This window comes from Rhinopithecus bieti, unplaced genomic scaffold, assembly GCF_001698545.2.
Source record: "Rhinopithecus bieti isolate Rb0 unplaced genomic scaffold, ASM169854v2 scaffold_55715, whole genome shotgun sequence".
In the NCBI taxonomy this organism is placed as follows: domain Eukaryota; kingdom Metazoa; phylum Chordata; class Mammalia; order Primates; family Cercopithecidae; genus Rhinopithecus; species Rhinopithecus bieti.
In genome coordinates, this window is record NW_016822769.1 from 1,046,731 (window position 1) to 1,066,771 (window position 20,041).

A 20,041-nucleotide genomic window follows, 5' to 3' on the forward strand; every position below is an offset into this window, starting at 1 on the left:
TGTGGTTCCTGGAGGGGGATTAAAAGCCACCATGAAAGATGATCTGGCAGATTATGGTGGTTATGATGGAGGATATGTACAAGACTATGAAGACTTCATGTGACATTTTATCTTTTCTTGGTATCATCTTTATGTTGCCCACAATCCCTTGAACATGTAGCACAACTTCCTTTCCTTTCAGTTCTGCCAAATGCTACAATCAGAAGTGCAGTATATTTTGTGCTGGTTATTTAACCCCTTGACACTTAGGTGCTAATGTGCAAATGAGGGAACTTGGATCTTGCTGCCAAGGGGTTAAAATTGGAACCTAAGTTGCTACTAAATCATAGTTCAAAACAAACCTAATAATGTTGTCATTGTTGCTATCTGATTTCATAGCAGCAGTCACTAAATAAATTGGAAACAAAAGGTTGCAACATGACAAAAAAACTGTGTAGTATTTACCAGCACCGTTCAGTAATACAGCCTTAACCATACCTCCTTGAACTACTTCGTAACTTGTCAAGAAAAGCAGTTTGCAGCAAGGGCATGTGGTGTGCACCTAGTATTAAAATTGCTTTGTCTTAAAATTGAACATGAGGACATTAAAAATACATTGTGAAGAAGACTGCTTATCTCAGAGTGAAGATACTACGGCTGAAAAGCACTAGTTTGATATAAAATTAAAATGACCAAAACCCTCCAGCTTTGAAGCTAAAGAAGGTAACCTTTCCATTATTGCATTACATGTTGTGGAATTTCTTGAGTGCAAAGACTGTCTAGTTATTTATCAGGCTATTTCTACTGATGAAGTGCTTCAGGTGGGGGAGGGAAACTTAAATTTTTATTTGACTGATTTAAGTGTCTGAGAAACAAATCTTTGTTCTCTTAGGCTGCAATGGAACAACTTTACCAGGGTTTTGGCATTTCCTTTCCTTTATAAAACATGCTCAGCAAACTGCACCAGTTAACTACAGTTTGGTAAATTGTTACGTTAACAATTATGACATCTGCAATGTTTTATAAAGCAACTAATTTAATAAAATCACTATTGTGAGGACTTAAATTTTGTGTTACCTCCCAAGAGATACTTTTTGAGAGTATAGAACACAGCTCTTGGGAGTACAGTTCTCTACATACTTAATAAATGCTTGACATAGTTACAGCTTTAAAACATGAGTGATTTGCCAGGTCGTTAATAATGTCACCATAGAGCAACAAAGGTATAGGGCTGCCTTCCTCTTATTTATTTGGGGAAATTATTTTGTTATTTAGATACTAAGGCCTAAATAAGTACCTATAAGAACTATTTATTTGGAGTAACTGAGCCTATAACTCAGGTTTATGGCTAAGTATAGATTGGGGAATCTTTATTGTGTCTTCTCCTAAGCAGTTTAACCAAATGTGTGGTTAGTGTTTTTTTGTTCCCCTAAGACAGAAAGAACAAAAAATGTTTTAAATTTCTCTTATATAGGAAATAGGAACGTCAAAGCTCTGTAGACCACTTACCAAGTGGAAAACAAGACCATCTGAGTGATTTGAGGAATTAACAAAAAGTAGTGACTACATAGCAATAATTATAGTAAATAAAGATTCTTTTAAGGCAGACAAGGGCTAAGATTTCCTTAGCAGTAATAATGACATACAATGAATTGAAAATCTATTTTATTACAGAAAGATCAGTTTCTAACAAATGAAAATGTATCACCTGTTCCTTAACTGTGTAAATAATATTAAATTTCTTTGAAACTGGAATCTGCAGGTACAGGTATATTCTTTAATCACTATTGGATCATCTAAAGTAGAAGCTGTCCTGAGGAAGAGGAAGCTTTTGATCTTAATACTAGTATCTATATAAAATGGTATAGATGAACAGTCATCTAAAATCAATCCATTTTAAATAGGAATTTCCTTCTGAAAAGTTTCTCATTTGCTGCCTACTACCCACAAAGGACTGATATGGTACAGTACTGGGATTGTTCAACTTTAACAAAGATCTCCAATGCATTATTCTACTCATCACATCTGTCAGAACCTGCTAAAAGTACAAGAAAACAGACACCTATGAAATCATCTAACCTGCTAGCATGTCCTTTAGACAGCAACCTGTCTGAGGGTCCTTCAGAAGCACATTTACAATTTCATAAAACTTGTGTTCATATGCCAACTTGTAATACAGGTAAACATCTTCACAATATGTGAGTAATTTCTTCAGGTTTTCCATGGCCATGTCAGTAGGCTGATGTTGTTTATATCTAGATAAAGAAACATAATGTACAGGTTAAGATAACTGTTGTTTTTTTGTTTTGTTTGAGACAGTCTTACTCTGTTGCCCAGGCTGGAGTGCAGTGGAGCAGTCTTGGCTCACTGCAACCTCTGCCTGCTGGGTTCAAGTGATTCTTGTGCCTCAGCTTCCCGATAGCTGGGATTACAGGTATGTGTCACCACCCTGGCTAATTTTTGTAATTTTAGTAGAGACAGGGTTCTGCTATGTTGGCTAGGCTGGTGTTGAACTCCTGGCCTCAAGTTACCTGCCAGCCTCAGCCTCCTGAAGTGCTTGGATTACAGGCGTGAATCACTGTGCCTGCCCGTTTTCTTTTTTTCCCCCTTTTCTTTTCTTTTAAATAAAAGATGGAGGTCTCACAGTGTTACCCAGGCTGGAGTACAGTGGCTTTTCAGAGGTGTGAACTCCTGGGCTCAAGTGCTTCTCTTGCAGCCTCCCAAGTAACTAGGACTACAAGTGTGTATCACTGTGCCCACCTTAGGATACTGTATTTTGAGTAAGGGCTGTCAGCTCTGAAGTACCACTTACTATTACCTATAGAGAAGAGGGTGCTGGAGTCTGGGTTATCTTAGACTAGTATTGGGGGTGCTTGATAAAATCCTTTATTAAAAATGAGTATGTTAATGCTCACCTTATAGAGTCAGTTTAGTACTCCAAAAGGCACCTCTGATATTTTAGTGTTTTTTGTTTCTTTTTTTTGAGGTAAGAGTCATACTCTGTTGCCAGGCTGGAGTGTAGTGGCACGGTCTCGGCTTAATGCAGCCTCTACCCCCAGGTTCAAGTGATAATCCTGCCTCAGTCTCCCAAGTAGCTGGGACTACAGGCGCCCACCACCACACCCAGCTAGTTTTATTTTTAGTAGAGATGGGGTTTCACCATGTTGGTGAGGCTGGTCTTGAACTCCTGACCTCAAGTGATCCTCCCACCTCAGCCTCCCATAGTGCTAGGATTACAGGCTTGAGCCACTGTGCCTGGCCATTGTTTTAGGTTTTTGGCAATGAGTAGCTATCCTCCCATTTTAAAGTACAAAGCACTATATAAAAGCAAACTGTTCTTGTTCATCTGTTTGCATAAATCTGTTAAAAGAGTCTTCCCAATAAGGATTCTTGATAAGTGCTTTGCCATTTTAAGTAGAGGTAATCTAAAGGCATGGTGTACTTAGCCATAAAATTCTTACACTTGTCTCACCTCAAAGCAGAGGCAAGGATAAATGTTTACAGTCAACTTTTAATACTTACTTTTTGGAAATCTCTTCAAATATACTGGACTTTAATAACCTTTGCTGCTTAAATTCTTCCAAGTAATTAAAGTCTCCTTTAAGTATCACTTGCTGGTATAAAATTTCAGCCCAATCTGGAACAAAATCATAGGCCTCAGCCACAATAGAAGCCTTAAAAGGAGAGAAGTGAAGAAGGACACACCATCAGAGCCCATCTGATGTAAAATCAAAAACAAACTGTTGTAGAAAACAATGCTGTATACTCACTTGTGTAGTGAATATGATCATTACCAATTATGTAAAAAGGCTCTCTGTATTGGAGGTGGTGAAAAGTCTGGTGTGTGTTTGGCATTTTCCCTCCCATAAATCCCCAAATTATCTTAAACCCTTTTTTAAAAAAGAGACATGGTCTCATTATGTTGCCCAGGCTGGACCAGAAATTCCTGGGCTCAGGATCCTCCCGCTTCAGTCTCGTGCATATGTGGGACTACAGGCATGTGCCACCATGCCCAGCTTTCAGTGTTTTTAATCTTCCTCACAATGAATTGAGACTGCTAAGAATATATCACTCCCATTAACTCAGCAGTATAAGGAACAGTGAAAGGGCTGATTCCCTGATAATTCACTTCTTTAAAGGGCTAGAACCAATTTCCCTGACTTCCTGTACTAACCTGAGTGTGCCATTCTGTAACTGCTAGGGCTAGGAGGTTCTTGCAGGACCACTAGCAAGAGTATTACTCTGAACCTCAACTGTCTTAAGACAGTGGTCGCCCACCTTTCTGGCATCAATGACAGATTGGGAGGGGATGGTTTTGGGATGAAAATGTTCCACCTCAGATCATCAGGCATTAGATTTTCATAAGGCGCCCTTGTATGTGCAGTTCACAACAGGGTTTATACTCCTATAAAAATATAGTCCTGTTACTGATCTGACGGGAGGTGGTGCTCAGGCCAGTAATGCTTGCTTGCTTGGTGCTCACCTGCTGTGCGGCCTGGTTCCCAGCAGGCCATGGACCAGTACCAGTCTGCAACCTGGGGGTTGGGGACAGATGGTCTAAAGGGCCAAAGGTGTCTGCTTCTCTGCTGTTTTAATGGCACAGGAAAGGGAGACAGCACTGTCTTACCATTCTCTAACCTCTGCCCAACAATATACTAGAGAGAAATACATCAAATTGACATTTTCTGTTGGTATCAGAGAGTTAAGTCAGAACTGCACTGTCCTGGTTCTGTCACTAGCCCTGAGACCTTACCTCTGGGTTCCATGAGTGGGACAGAAGGAGAAAGGATGCTAGCAGTGCTGCCTCGAGTTTGCTTTCTTGCTCACCTGGTAGAACCGAGGTAGGGCCAGAATACAGTCCATTAGCTTGTGGCGGCCCAAGTTGATGAGCATTGTGTTCTGGCCAGTGTTCAGAAAGTGAATCTGCAGAGTTATCAACTTGGTGAGCCGCTGACAGTGCTGGGCCTGTCGCACACAAGAGTCCTGAGGAACAAGGGTGGAGAGAGGCACAGGTAGAGAAAGACGTAGTTGTTACCTCCTGTGTGAACCCTCACAAGAGTATTCACCCCTTATGTTCCTGGTTGGCCTATGATGCCCTCCCCCTTCCCTTGGAAGAGCCCAAGGACAAAAGGAAAGAATTTTACTGTAGACAGCAAGTCCCAAGGCCAGTCTGGAGAAAGCCTTTGGTTACCTTGGCATAACTCTCTGCTGCATCCAGCATCAGAGTCAGGGCCTTCAGCAGCAGTTGCTTCAGCTGGTGCCCATCCTTGAGACTGTCCTCTGTAAGGGAAATAAAGATTTGCCAAGTCTGACTTCCAAAGCCGACTGTTATCATCCCACTCATAGTGATGGGGGCTAGAATAGAAACATCCCAGCCATGTTCACAGCGAGGCAGGAACACCTCACTCAGATAAAGGTTATTGGGCCGGAAACGCATACGCTTATTGTAACTTCACTCTGAAGTAGGATTCAGTGCCCCCTCTAATGCCTCATTTCTCCAAAACATCAAGGAAGACTTACATGGTATCAACATGCATGTTGGTTCCTGGTGAATGATACCCTGGATATACAGGCTAGATAGATCCAAGAGGACAATCCTAAGGTGCAAATGCCTTCCAAGTCTCTGTTCCATCTGTCTGCCCAAGTGGGGTTCCTGCTGAGTGACATAGCCGCCTCAAGATTCTTTTTTTTTTTTGAGACAGTCTCACTCTGTCACCCAGGCTGGAGTGTAATGGTGCAGTCTTGGCTCACTGCAACTTCCACCTCCTGGGTTCAAGTGATTCACCTGCTTCAGCCTCCCGAGTAGGTGGGATTACAGGTGCACACTGCCACACCTGGCTCATTTTTTTTTGTATTTTAGTAGAGACAGGGTTGCACCATGTTGCCCAGGCTGGTCTTGAACTCCTGAGCTCAGGCAATCCACCTGCCTTGGCCTCCCAAAGTGCTAGGATTACAGGCATGAGCCACTGCACCGGGCCACCTACCTCAAGATTCTAATAGCCAGTCTCATGGGCTCGTCCTCCTTTGCTGTAAGAATTTTATCCAGGGCCTGGCGTGGTGGCTCATGCCTGTAATCCCAGCACTTTGGGAGGCCAAAGTGGGTGGATTACGAGGTCAGGAGTTCAAGACCAGCCTGGCCAACATAGTCAAACCCTGTCTCTATTAAAAATACAAAAAATCCCATCCTGGCTAACACGGTGAAACCCCGTCTCTACTAAAAAAATACAAAAAACTAGCCGGGCATGGTGGCAGGCGCCTGTAGTCCCAGCTACTCGGGAGGCTGAGGCAGGAGAATGGCATAAACCCGGGAGGCGGAGCTTGCAGTGAGCTGAGATCCGGCCACTGCACTCCAGCCTGGGCGACAGAGCAAGACTCCGTCTCAAAAAAAAAAAAAAATTAGCCAGGCATGGTGGCAGTTGCCTGTAATCCCAGCTACTTGGGAGGCTCAGGCAGGAGAATCATTTGAACCTGGGAGGCGGAAGCTGCAGTGAGCTGAGATCACGCCATTGCATTCCAGCCTGGGTGACAGTGCAAGACTCCGTATCAAAAAACAAACAGACAAAAATACAAGTTAGCCAGGTGTGGTGGCGCATGCCTGTAGTCCCAGCTACTTGGGAGGCTGAGGCAGGAGAATTCACTTAAACCCGGGAGGCAGAGGTTGCAGTGAGCTGAGATCATGCCACTGCACTCCAGCCTGGGGACAGAGTGAGACTCTGTCTCTAAATAAATAAATAAATAAATAAATAAATAAGCAAGCAAGCAAGCAAGCAAGCAAGCATTTTACCCGGCTAGCAGCACTGTTCTAGTAGTGCTGCTGTGACCTCACTCACCCCAGGGCTGAGACTCAATCAATTTCAGTTGGATGCGGGCAGCTGCCTCGTGGTTCTCGCCAATCTCCCGGCACATGCTGAAGCACAGGGCAATCATATTGTGCTTCTCACTGTCTCCAGGACGGCAGCGTTTGATGTAGTCCAGCAGGGCTGTCTTCAGGGTACCACTCTGCCCAGAATAAAAGGGAATAATAGCAAGGTGTCAGTCAGGGACTGCAAGGCAGACAGGACTAGCTGAGTCATCTGGTTCTGCATTCCTTAAAAACTCCCAAGAAAAAGGGAGAGAGGAGCAAAAATGAGAATGAATACAAGTTTTATGCTGTCCCAAGTATGAAGAAACAGGCATGTGCGCTTTCCTGTTGGGAGTGTGAAAGGCAAAACTTTTCTAAAGGGAGAAGCCTTAAAAGTACACCCGCATAAGCTGATGTAACAGTTCAATTTCTACGAATCTATCCCTAAAGAGATAAGCAGAGAGGATGAATGTAACAGAGATATTTAATAGCAAACAATTAGAAACAATCCAGATGTCCAAAATCAGGGGAAGACAATATCATGTAGCCATTAAAACTTATGTAGGAGATGATTTGTTGATTTGGGAAATAGTCATGATATACTTTGTTAAGTGAGAAAAGCAGGATATTTCATATCTTCACTGTATAAGTTTTATTAAAATGTAATTATATATAGATGTTTTCAGGTACATGTTCAAAGAAAGGGCCTGTACCAAATTGTGACTGTCTCCAGATGATGGATAGACACTGAGGGCTTTTTCTGTGTTGTTCTGTTTTCCAAGTGTCTTACCTGGAATATGCATTACTTTTGTAACCTGAAAAAAGTTATTAAAGGAGTATTTAAATGCAGAAGGAAAACTGCCTAAAAAACAATTTTAAAAACCCTCTGGGGGATCTTGAAGATGCACCTATGTCCAGGACTTGCTCCTCACTTGATGACTAGATTGGTCTGTCCTGAAATCGGCCCAATATTAAAGAGAGATTTTTTTCTGCTTTGTCTCCTAATCCTGCCTGGCTGGGCCCATGTTTCCAGAAGCCGAAGGTGAAATGAGCAGAAGCAATGAGTCATCCAGACAAATGATCTGGAAACAGGTACTGTGAAGGGATATGGTTGGTGTCACAGAGCACACTCAGGACAGATGGGCTCTCAGAACCCAAGACCTAACCAAGTCAGGCCTTTGCTTCCAAGCCGCCTTCCTGTTCATCATAATAAATGGCTCCACAGCTTTTTGGTCTAAACTTTTGTGTTTGATTCCTAACCTGGCTCTTAGCAGCACAATTTTTCACAGTGTCCTGAAAACTCTCCACTCTAAAAGCCCTCAAACAACCTCACAGCTAGACAATCCACTTTAAGCCTGGCCCTCAGGGTTTTTGCCCCTGCCAGAGAAGACATTTAAGACAGTAGAGGCAGGTGACAGAGGCTGAGGTGGAGGAGGACAAACTTACTTTCTTCAGTATTTAGCATCGGCCGGGCATGGTTGCTCACACCTGTAATCCCAGCACTTTGGGAGGCTGAGATAGGTGGATCATCTGAGGTTGGGAGTTCAAGACTAGCCTGACCAACATGGATAAACCCTGTCTCTACTAAACATACAAAATTAGCCCGGTGTGGTGGTGCATGCCTGTAATCCCAGCTACTTGGGAGGCTGAGGCAGGAGAATCACTTGAACCCGGGGGGCAGAGGTTGCGCTGAGATCACACCATTGCACTCCAGCCTGGGTAACAAGAACAAGAGCGAAACTCTGTCTCAAAAAAAAAAAAAATATATATATATACACACACACACACACACACACACACACACACATAAATACATATAGCATCAGCATATTCACTGATCTGAACCAGAATCTGAAGCCACTGGTGATAGTGTGTCTTGGGGAGGTCCCCAGTTCATTCCCTCTGTTTTCCTAAGATAGTCTACCATGACTGAGATTATTCCCGAGAAAAACTGAGGCTCCCGAATTGTCAGCAGTACACCCCATCCTGGAGCTTGTTACTTTGCACCTACCGGATCCAACTTCTTCCTCATCAGCACTTCAAAGTAGTGCTTTTTATGCAGCAAATCAAATATGTATGTCATCTCATTGTACCTTCCAATGCCAGTGAGGAGCCGTACCTGTGAAGTGGGAGGACAGCTCGCATCAGCATCACCTGGAGTCTGGAGTTCTCTGAGCCAGACCACTACCATCAGTGGCTGCTTTCAGATGCCAAGCTCCAGGAGGAGAAGGGCTAATTTCCAGGCTACCATGCTTTGCTCCCTCCCCTGTACCCAACAGGAAGCCTCTGGAGGATTCAGAAATGTCAGTTACTGGGCCACCATTGGCTGTTCTTTTTTTTTTTTTTTGAGATGGAGTCTTGCTCTGTCACCCAGGCTGGAATACAGTGGCACAACCTCAGCTCACTGCAACCCCCGCCTCCTGGGTTCAAGCAATTCTCCTGCCTCAGCCTCCTGAGTAGCTGGGATTATAGGCATGTGCCACCATGCCTGGCTAATTTTTGTAAAGAGGCAGGGTTTTACTGCGTTAGGGTGGTCTCGAACTCCTGACCTCAGGCAATCCGCCTGCCTCGGCCTCCCAAAGTGCTGGGATTACAGGTGTGAGCCACCACACCCAGCTTTGCTGTCCTTAAATGTGGCTCTCAGGCCAGGCGAGGCGCAGTGGCTCAAGCCTGTAATCACAGCACTTGGGAGCCCGAAAGCGGATCATGAGTCTAGGAGATTGAAGAACCCATCCTGGCTACACGGGTGAAACCCGTCTCTACTAAAAATACAAAAACTAGCCGCAGGTGGCGGCGCCTGTAGTACCCAGCTACTTGGGAGCTGAGAGCAGGAAATGGATAACCCGGGAGTGGAGCTTGCAGTGAGCTGAGATCCAGCCAGCAACCCCAGCCCTGGGTGACAGAGAGAGACTCTGTTTCCGAAAAAAAAAAAAAAAGGGCTCTCAAGTGCTAAAGTGCCATTCTCCTGGGTAGGGACTCTTCCTCTTCTCACCGCTACTCATCACAGTGGCCCAGTGGCTTGCTCAGTCACTCAGGTCAGTTTCAAGCCCAGAGAATTTAGGGAGGCACATGGGAACTGAGTTGCCAACTTACTTCAATTCAGAGGTGGGGGGAAGGTTCAAACCTTGTTTTGGGGAAAAATGCAGCTGTCTTAGCCCTCTAGAAAAGTTAACTGCCCTGACAAGGAGGTGGGATGGCCCCGGAACTTGGCAGGGATCTTCTCCCTTTTGTTCCTTTGGAGCAACTTCTGATTCTGACAGAAATCCTAACTTGGAGCAGGGGGTTGGGCTGCCCAGCTGACTCTCAAGTAGGTAGTGGTATCCCGATGGGCAGAACTCCCTTCAACTATATCAGCTCTGGGCTGGCTCCCACCCTTCCTACTCCTCTCAAAGGTTTCCACAGGATGGAGACGGGTTGAGGGGGTTACTTACCACCAGTCCATACTCCTCACTGGGGGCCAGGTGGTTATCTGTGAGCATCCGGGCGGCCTGTAGGACTCGGATGATGCCCTCCATGTGGCACGTCAGGGTGAAGCAATGATGGGCCAGGATCAGGAGCTCTGTGGCTGGGAGGGTAGGCACTGGTAAGATAGGATTATGAACCCTGGCTGCCCACTGTCAACCTCTGCCTGGCAGGAGGGAAAAAGGGCCTGGTGGAGAAGGGGCCTGTCTGGAGAGGTCCCTCCCACCAGCCCTCCGAGGTCCGTGAACTCAGGAGCTCTAGCTCTGAGACAGCCCCGTGGTGACATCCAAATAGTTCTCTCAGTCATAGCACAATCCTCAAAGACAATCATGTAGTGACTATCCCCAAAAGGCCCCCAAAATGAGAACACAGCACCCTCGCCTTCTAAACATGGAGAAACTTCCTGCAGACAAACTGATGGAGTTCCTGCCAACATGAATCTAATGGCATTCTCTGCTTGTATCCCAGCGGAAGGTCTCAGGGCCTAATCAAGTGCCATTTGGTGTTCTGGCTTTCTAGAGTAGTGAAAGATCTGACATGTACAGATTTAAAAATACTATAATCACTGTAAACACAATTAAAAGGCAAACTGGGAAAAACACACCTGCAATGTGAGGACCGAAAAAGGTCTCCATCCTTAAAACATGCTGCAACCTCTGGGCTTTTGCATCTGTAGGGCCCTCTCCAGTCCTCCTGACTACTAAGCATCCCTGACTACTAAGCATCCCTGACAATGAATCCTTTAGGCCTTCGTTTGAACATTTCCTCCAGAACTCTATCTTGACCCCATCATTCTGGCTCTTACTGTGTATTAAGACCCTAGTCTGAGCTCCAGGAATTGCTTATACACCATATCCTAGGTGCTTACAGTGCCTGGCACACAGTTGACACCCAGTAAATATTGTTGAACTGGACCGAGAAGAGATATAGAAGGCTATTTTTATTTAAATTTCTTTTAGAGATGGATCTCACTCTGTTGCCCAGGCTAGAGTTCAGTGTTGCAATCAGAGCTCACTGCAGTCTCCAACTCCTGGGCTCAAGAGATCCTCCTACCTCAGCCTCTCAAGTAGCTGGGACTACAGGTGTGCACCACCATGCCCCGCTAAGTTTTTAAAAATATTTGTAATGACAGGGTCTCACTATATTGCCCAGATTGGTCTCAGACTCCTACCCTCTAATTATTCTCCTCCCTCGGCCTCTCAAAAGCATTGGGATTACAGGCATGGGCCATTGTTCCCATTCTAATGTACAATTTTTCATTATATATAAGAGAAATCTGTGTAACCATTAGAAGTTATATAGGAGAATATTCAATGCCATGAAAAATGTTAATGACAGCATATTCATAAAGTAAAAAAATTATAAACTATACGGAGTATAATGTCATTTTTTAAAAAAGAGAACCTATCACACATTCTAATGAAGGCCTATAATGAGTTAGACATCATGGAAAACGAACAGGCTTTGAAATCCACAGACTGGGTTTGAACACCAGCTCTGCCACTTAACAGATGTAATCATCTTTCCTAAGGTAAAGTCTGTCTCCCTTCTAAAATGGTACAATCTTCACTTTGCAGGGCATTGTAAGAGTGAAATAAGCATGTTGAGCAAAGGTTACCTTTTTGTGTGATTTTAAATTGGGGGGTACTCATCCATACTTTCTAAATTTGCTTCAGTGAAGTTAAGGCTTTCTACCAAGAACTTATAACCCCTGCTGGAGGGCTAGGTATCCAGAGCAGGAACAAGGACCCAGATCAAGTTTTGGAGAGACTGGGAGACCTCTTGAGACCTGTTTAGGGCCAAAATATGTAAGAAAAAGGCCAATAACTTACTGCAAGACAATTCCCCATGGGGAACGGAGGAAATCTTATCCAACAACTTCATGCCTACCAATGTGTGGTCTTGACACAGAGTGGTCAGCTGAAGAAATGTCTGGCTTTCCTCTGTTGGGCTGAACATCTGCTTCTGTCCTGTACAGAGAGGTGTGAAGATAGGTGCTGGTTTTATCATAAGAGAGGCCCACTCTGCCCAGGCTTGGGCACCGGGAGGTGATGCTAATGGAGCTCTGCAGCTCTCCACTTGCTGAGCTCGAAACCCTTGGCCTATTGGTCATTTTATAGGAAAGGTTGTTTTTGTTTTTTGAGACAGAGTCTGTCACCCAGGCTGGAGTGCAGTGGGGTGATCTTGACTTACTGCAACCTTGGCCTCCCGGGTTCAAACGATTCTCCTGCTTCAGCCTCCCCAGCAGCTGGGACTACAGGTGCCAGCCAACACGCCCAGCTAATTTTTTGTATTTTTAGTAGAGGCGGGGTTTCAGCATATTAGCCAGGATGGTCTCTATCTCCTGACCTCATGATCCGCGAGCCTTGGCCTCCCAAAGTGCTGGGATTACAGGCGTGAGCCACCCCGCCCGGCCAGGACAGTTCTGTAGCTCAGAAAGCCACAGCTACTCTCAATGTAATCATAAAACAATAAAAAGTAACAGCATGTATTTTGTACATGTATTTTGTTGTATTTAAACAAAATACATTACTGGAATCCAGAAACTTGAGAGAACCACATACAGGATGTATATAAGCACAACATTCAAATCCTTAACACTGGGAACTAGAGAATGCTGTTGGAAAGGGTGGGAATCCCTGAGGGGTAGGGCACCTGTTCCCTGTGATGAAGTAAGCAGCTCCCGTGTCACCTCTTCTGCCACGAGTTCAGCCACAGTATCTGGCTTAAGGCCCTGTGTGCTGATGAAGGCCTGGGCTCGTTTGCATCGGTCAGGCTGCTGAGAGGCCAAGATTTCCCGGAGCATGGCTTCACCATCCTGAGCAGCAACATCTGTGTAGGAACAGCCCAACTCCTGAGAGGAAGACAAAGCCAGTCAAGGCCACTTTTAGAAGCCAGGGAAAAGCAAAAGATCCCTTTCTGAAATCTGATGTGGATAGACTCCACTGTTTTCTGAGCTTAAAGACTCCTCACCCTCAGCAGGAACCTTAGAAAAAGCAAGTACTGTTTTCTAACCCTTTCTATCATTTCACCAAAGCCAAATCCAGGTAAAAGAAAGGCTTGTCTTCAGAAAGCATCAGGTGATTCTCTTGTTGAGCACTGATTTTTTTGGCGGGGGGGCTGGGGGGCGGGGGCGGCAGACAGAGTTTCATTCTTGTTGCCCGGGCTGCAGTGCAATGGCACAACCGTGGCTCACTGCAACTGTTGCCTGCCTACTGGGTTCAAGCAATTCTCCTGCCTCAGCCTCTCAAGTAGCTGGGGTTACAGGCATGTGCCACCACACCCAGCTAATTTTTGTATTTTTAGTAGAGATGGGGTTTCTCCATGTTGGTCAGGCTGTTCTTGAACTCCCGATCTCAGGTGATCCACCTGCCTTGGCCTCCCAAAGTGCTGGGATTACAGTCATGAGCCACCGCACCTGGCTTTTTTTTTTTGGTCACCCAGGCTAGAGTACATTGGCGTGATTTCGGCTCACTGCAACCTCCGCCTCCCAGGTTCAAGCGATTCTCCTACCTCAGCCTCCCGAGTAGGTGGGATTACAGGCGCCTGCCACCATGCCTGGCTAATTTTTATATTTTTAGTGGAGATGGGGTTTCACCATGTTGGCCAGGCTGGTCTCAAACTCCTGACCTCAAGTAATCCACCTGCCTCAGCCTCCCAAAGTGCTGGGATTACAGGTGTAAGCCATTGTGCCCGGCCTGATTTTTAAAAATATTATGAAATGTAAGAACACTGACTAAAATGCAAGAGCCCTTATTATTCCCAGAGCAGCAGCAAAACCCTCAATTTCCAAAGAAGTCTGAGTCTTCTCCAAGACGTGGACTTTAGGGTTTGGCTGTATTTCTCTTGTGCTCTTCTACTTCCAGTCTACTGTTTTTCTCCCCCAACCAGCACAAAGGTACAATTTCTGCTTGCTCTGGCTCTTGTCTTTATAGTCATCACATTCCATACGGAATGCTCCAAACAATCATAATGCAAAACTCAAGATATTAAGTCTAGAAGAGACCCTCATGGTCAAATCATCATTTATAGGCGACAAAACAGGGGCCCACAACCCTAGCTTTCTGGTTTGCTGAGCTGCAGCCAGGAGTCAGATCGCCCTGGCACCTGGCCTGGTGTCCTCCCCACCATTCCCCAAAGATAAAATTATGAGGGCCAACATCCTGACAAGAGCTCTACTCCCAGGTCATGATTATCATCTAAAAGGCTGACTTGGCAATGTCCAAAATCAACCTCAAACTTCTCATTTCCCTCCCTCTCAGAAAGAGGAGCCCCACCCCTTGGCACATACCTTGGCAAGATCATACAGACAGAGGACCTGTCGACAGTAGTTTTTTCCATGGAGGCATTTACTTGTCAGCACTTCCAGGTTAGTCACCACTTCATCACTGGAGGGCACTGTCACAAACTTCTGACTATCCAGACTTGAAGCTGCAAGCAAATACGAGTCTGAGGGGCTTCAAGCTGGGAGGTTTAGGCCTCTCCCCAGCTCTCTATGGCTCTACCTCTCTGCTTGAGGCTCCCTGTACTGCACTCCCATGAGTCTGATTGGGGTTACAGGACCACTGCTGACAGGGCCCCACTTCAACTTCTTTCATTGCCTTCTTCCAGGATATCCCAGCCTGGGATACCTCAAAGACCTCATATGCTACAAAGACTCAAGGCCACCTAATGAGTGCTCTAGAGATCAGCACTAAAGATGCTTGCCAGAGTCTCCTCTGTATGTTCTGCCTCCAATATCAAATAAGTCACAGTCGTGGCCTTAGTTCCAGCCTTTATCACTCTGCATCCTGAGAAGCTGTTATCTGTCTCCTGCTGCCAGCCCCTCACCCTCAATCAGTCTCCGACATACTCATTTCTAAAATGCAAATATGCTTTAATTTTTTAAGACGAGTCTCACTCTGTCACCCAGGCTGGAATGCAGTGGCGTGATCTCAGCTCAGTGCGACCTCTGCCTCCCGGGCTCAAGTGATTCTCGTGCCTCAGCCTCTCGAGTAGCTGGAATTACAGGCATGCACCAGCACACCTGGCTAATTTTTGCACTTTTAGTGGAGATGAGGTTTTGCCATGTTGATCAGGCTGGTCTTGAACTCCTGGCCTCAACTGATCCATCCACCTTGACTTCCCAAAAGTGCTGCGATTACAGGCATGGGCCACTGCACCCACCTGCAAATATGCTTTAATTTATAGTAAAATTAAAATCTATTCCTGATATTTTTTTAAAAGAAAGCTCTTGGCTGGGCGCAGTGCTCATGCCTATAATCCCAGCATTTTGGGAGGCTGAGGCGGGCGGATCACCTGAGGTCGGGAGTTTGAGACCAGCCTGACCAACATGGAGAAACCCCGTCTCTACTAAAAATACAAAATAAGCTGGGTATGGTGGCTCATGCCTGTAATCCCAGCTACTCGGGAGGCTGAGGCAGGAGAACTGCTTGAACCCAGGAGGTGGAGGTTGCAGTGAGCCGAGATTGTGCTCCAGCCTGGACGAGACTGAAACTCCATCTCAAAAAAAAAAAAAAAAAAGAAAAAAAGCTCTTAGCCTAAAATAGAAGAAGATATTAATTTGATAAAGGATTTCTACTAGGAAAAAAATAGTAAGGAATATTTATATCACACTTTGTATTGGCAAAAACAAAATAGAAAATTTAAATGTATATCAATAAAGCATTATTAAAGCTTAGTACATCTGTACAGTGGAATACTCTGCAGCCATTAGAAAGAAGGGGGTCGATCTATATGTACTGACAGAAAAAATGTAGATCAATATGATGTAATCTCATTTTTGCAAAAAATAAATATTGTGTGTGCGCCTACAAGTAGAAAATGCATACCAAGCAAGTAAAAGATAGTTATTCTGGGCCAGGCGCGGTGGCTCACGCCTGTAATCCCAGCACTTTGGGAGGCAGAGGCAGGCAGATCACAAGGTCAGGAGTTTAAGACCAGCCTGGCCAATATGCTGAAACCCCGTCTCTACTAAAAAAATACAAAAAAATTAGCCAGGCATGGTGGCGCATGCCTGTAATCCCAGCTACTTGGGAGGCTGAGGCAGGAGAATCGCTTGAACCCAGGAGGTGGAGGTTGCAGTGAGCCAAGATTGCGTCATTGCACTCCAACCTGGGCAACAGAGCGAGACTCTGTCTAAAAAAAAAAAAAAGATAGTTATTCTGGGGAATTTTGTGGGGCTAGTGTTGAATTGGCTTTTTTTTTTTCTTTTGCGATGAAGTCTCACTCTGTTGCCCAGGCTAGAGTGCAGTGGCACTATCTCAGTTCACTGCAACCTCTGCCTCCTGAGTTCAAGTGATTCTCCCACCTCAGCCTCTGGGTATTACAGGTGTGCACCACCACACCCAGCTAATTTTTTTTATTTTTAGTAGATACAAAGTTTCACCATGTTGGCCAGGCTGGTCTTGAACTCCTGACCTCAGGTGATCTGCCCACCTCGGCCTGCCAAAGTGCTGGGATTACAGCGTGAGCCACCATGCCCAGCCTGAACTGACTTTTTACTTGATACATTTCTGTGTTATGTGATTTGCTACACTAAGCACATGTTAATTTTTATTTTAAAATATTATTAGAAAGTGCTGTAGGTCAGAGGTGGTGGCTCATGCCTGTAATGCTATCACTTTGGGAGGCTGGGGTGGAAGGATCCCTGAAGCCTAGGAGTTTGAGGCCAGCCTGGGCAACACAGTGAGACCCCACCTCTACAAAAAATTTAAAAATTAGCTGGGGATGGTGGTGTGCATCTGTGGTTCCAGCTATTCAGGAGGCTGAGGCAGGAGGATTGCTTGAGCCCTGGAGGTTGAGTCTGCAGTGAGCCATGTTTGCACCACTGCACTCCAGCCTGGGCAATAAAGTGAGGCCCTGTCTCAAAAAAACAAAACAAAAACCCTTAAAGATAAAAAATAAAATAAAATAAAATGCAACTCAGACCATGTTATTCCCCTGCTTAAATCCTTCACTGGGAGTTCCAATTCTAGGTAAGCTGGTTATAATAAGCTCAATCTACTGTGTCTTTCCCACTGAATTCAACACAAAACCTGGACACAAGACATGTGGCAGCTAAATAAAGACTCTGAAAAAGTAAAAAGTAGCAGGCAAATTGAAGATGACCAGAATTATCATTTTCCCCCCTCTAGCAAGCTCTAGCCTGAATGCAGTGCTGACTAAAACCTAAGAACCAAGGGCTGAGGTGAAGTGTGTGTACGAGAGAGTGCAAATTCCAGAAGCTCTCTAGTACCAGTTTGAAGAGTGAAAAGGGGAACTCCTAATTCCTGTTCTTCCTTGTCCTGGCTCCCAAGCAAGCCACTGGCAGTGGTGGGAGAGGCTGCAGTGGCAAGAGTCAAGGCTCTCAGAAAGGGGAGCCTTCTTTTTTTTCCTGTTTTTTTGTTTTGAGACAGAGTCTTGCTCTGTCACCTAGGTTGGAGTGCAGTAGTGTGATCTCGGCTCACTACAAGTTCCACCTCCCGGGTTCACGCCATTCTCCTGTCTCAGCCTCCTGAGTAGCTGGGACTACAGGCGCCTGACACCGTGCCCAGCTAATTTTATTTTGTATTTTTAGTAGAGATGGGGTTTCACCGTGTTAGCCAGGATGGTCTTGATCTGACCTTGTGATCCGCCCGCCTCAGCCTCCCAAAGTGCTGGGATTACAGGCGTGAGCCACCACGCCCAGCCAGTGGAGCCTTCTTTTCTGAGCAGGGGCACTTTGGTCTCAGGAGGGTAGAGTAGACCCCTGTTGCTTTTGCATTACCCTCCTGTCACCTGGCCCTGGGTGTAGGAATAGTCAGGATAGTGCAAGACAGAGTAGGGGTAACTAAACCTTCAGCTTTTGGCCGAAGAACTGAAAAGATAACCCTCAGGGAACCAGAAATTAGCTGGGAGAGCCCCAGGAAAGCAACCCAATACATTTTTATGAACTACAGGGCTCACTCCTGGACTACACATGTATGGCTTTGATCCTAACTAGCACAGATCGCTACCAAGGTCATAGATTGACCATTAGGTGGCATGCACACACAGGACAGATCTGAATACCACCGCAAAGGAAAATGAACTGATAATGAAACCACAACACACAGGCAGTGGTTTGGAACTTCAGTCTGAACCAGGTCAACTGTCTGCTAAAAAATATCAACATCCTTCATAGAATTTAAATAAGATCCATAGTCTCAAATAGTATATTTGAATAATACACTACTCAAAATGTCCAGATGCAGCCAGTCATGGCGGCTCACGCCTGTAATCCCAACACTTTGGGGGGCCAAGGCGGGTGGATCACCTGGGGTCAGGAGTTCGAGACCAGCCTGGCCAACATGGCAAAACCCTGTTTCTACTAAAAATACAACAAAATTAGTCAGGTGTGGTGGCACACACCTGTAATTCCAGCTACTCGGGAGGCTGAGACACGAGAATCGCTTGAACCTGGGAGGCTGAGATTGCAGTAAGCTGAGATTGCACCATTGCACTCCAGCCTGGGTGACAGAGCAAGTCTCCGTCTCAAAAAACAAAAACAAGAAAACAAACAAACTCAAAATGTTCAGATGCAACCCCAAATTACTCAGTGTAAGATATAGCGAGACCCCATTCTCCACAAAAGGAAAAAAAAAAAAAAGACTCAGTATAAGAAAAAGCAGGAAGAGAGGCTGGGCGCGGTGGCTCACGCCTGTAATCCCAGCACTTTGGGAGGCCGAGGTGGGTGGATCACCTGCAGTCAGGAGTTTGAGAGCAGCCTCGCCAACATGGCAAAACCCTATGTCTACTAAAAATACAAAAAAAAAATAGCTGGGTGTGGTGGCACACTCCTGTAGTCCTAGCTACTCGGGAGGCTGAGACAGGAGAATCACTTGAACCCAGGAGGCGGAGGTTGCAGTGAGCCAAGGTCACACCACTGTACCCCAGCATGGGCAAGAGCAAGACTCCATCTAAAAAAAAAAAAAAAAAAAAAAGCAGGAAGATTTCAACTCATGAGAAAGACAAGTTGCTAGCTAGCATTAAAATGATGCAAAAGTTAAAATCATCTGACAAAGAATGTAAAGCAGCTATAATACAAATGTTCCAATAAGCAATTCTGAATGCTCCTGAGACAAACAGAAAAATGCAAAGTCTCAGCAAAGAAACAGAAGAACTAAATGAAAATTTTAGAACTGAAAAATGCAGTTGCGTACTGTATAACAATGTTTCCATCAACAACAGACTGCATATACAACGAGGATCCTATAAGATTATAATGGAGCTAAAAAATTCCTATCACCTAGTGACATCCTAGTCATAGTCATTGTGACATAGCACGATTACTTAATTTTTTAATAAATTTAGTGTAGCCTAAATGTACAGCATTTATAAAGTCTACAGTAATGTACAGCAACATCCTAAGTTTTCACATTTACCACTTAGTGACAACCAGAGCAACTTCTAGTCCTGTAAGCTCCATTAACGTTAAGAGCCCTTTACAAATTGTACTATTAAAAAAATTTTTTTTAGGCTGGGCGCGGTGGCTCATGCCTGTAATTCCAGCACTTTGGGAGGCCGAGGCGGGCGGATCACAAGGTTAGGAGATCGAGACTATCCTGGCTAACACGGTGAAACCGTGTCTCTACTAAAAATTCAAATAATTAGCTGAGTGTGGTGGTGGGCGCCTGTAGTCCTGCTACGGGGAAGGCTGAGGCAGGAGAATGGAACCCGGCAGGCAGAGCCTGCAGTGAGCCAAGATCTCGCCACTGCACTCCAGTCTGGGCGACAGACTCCGTCTCAAAAAAAAAAAAA

General features: G+C 45.2%; 2 protein-coding genes across 2 annotated transcripts in view; one reads left to right on the plus strand and one right to left on the minus strand.

Annotated features, from left to right (window-relative positions):
* The window catches only part of EIF3J (eukaryotic translation initiation factor 3 subunit J), an 18,541-nt gene extending 16,807 nt beyond the window's left edge, over positions 1-1,734 (plus strand). Inside the window, exon 8 of the mRNA XM_017861014.1 lies at positions 1-1,734. Coding sequence (XP_017716503.1) covers positions 1-103 — 103 coding nt within the window. The 3' untranslated portion in view covers positions 104-1,734.
* Positions 1,628-20,041, minus strand: part of SPG11 (SPG11 vesicle trafficking associated, spatacsin) — a 111,310-nt gene continuing 92,896 nt past the window's right edge. Inside the window, exons 31-40 of the mRNA XM_017861025.1 lie at positions 14,574-14,713; positions 12,938-13,136; positions 12,115-12,252; positions 10,252-10,385; positions 8,832-8,939; positions 6,810-6,978; positions 5,171-5,259; positions 4,807-4,962; positions 3,502-3,653; positions 1,628-2,234 (exon numbers count right to left, since the gene is read on the minus strand). Of these exons, the coding sequence (XP_017716514.1) occupies positions 2,054-2,234; positions 3,502-3,653; positions 4,807-4,962; positions 5,171-5,259; positions 6,810-6,978; positions 8,832-8,939; positions 10,252-10,385; positions 12,115-12,252; positions 12,938-13,136; positions 14,574-14,713 (1,466 nt within the window). The 3' untranslated portion in view covers positions 1,628-2,053. The remainder of the gene's footprint in view (positions 2,235-3,501; positions 3,654-4,806; positions 4,963-5,170; positions 5,260-6,809; positions 6,979-8,831; positions 8,940-10,251; positions 10,386-12,114; positions 12,253-12,937; positions 13,137-14,573; positions 14,714-20,041) is intronic.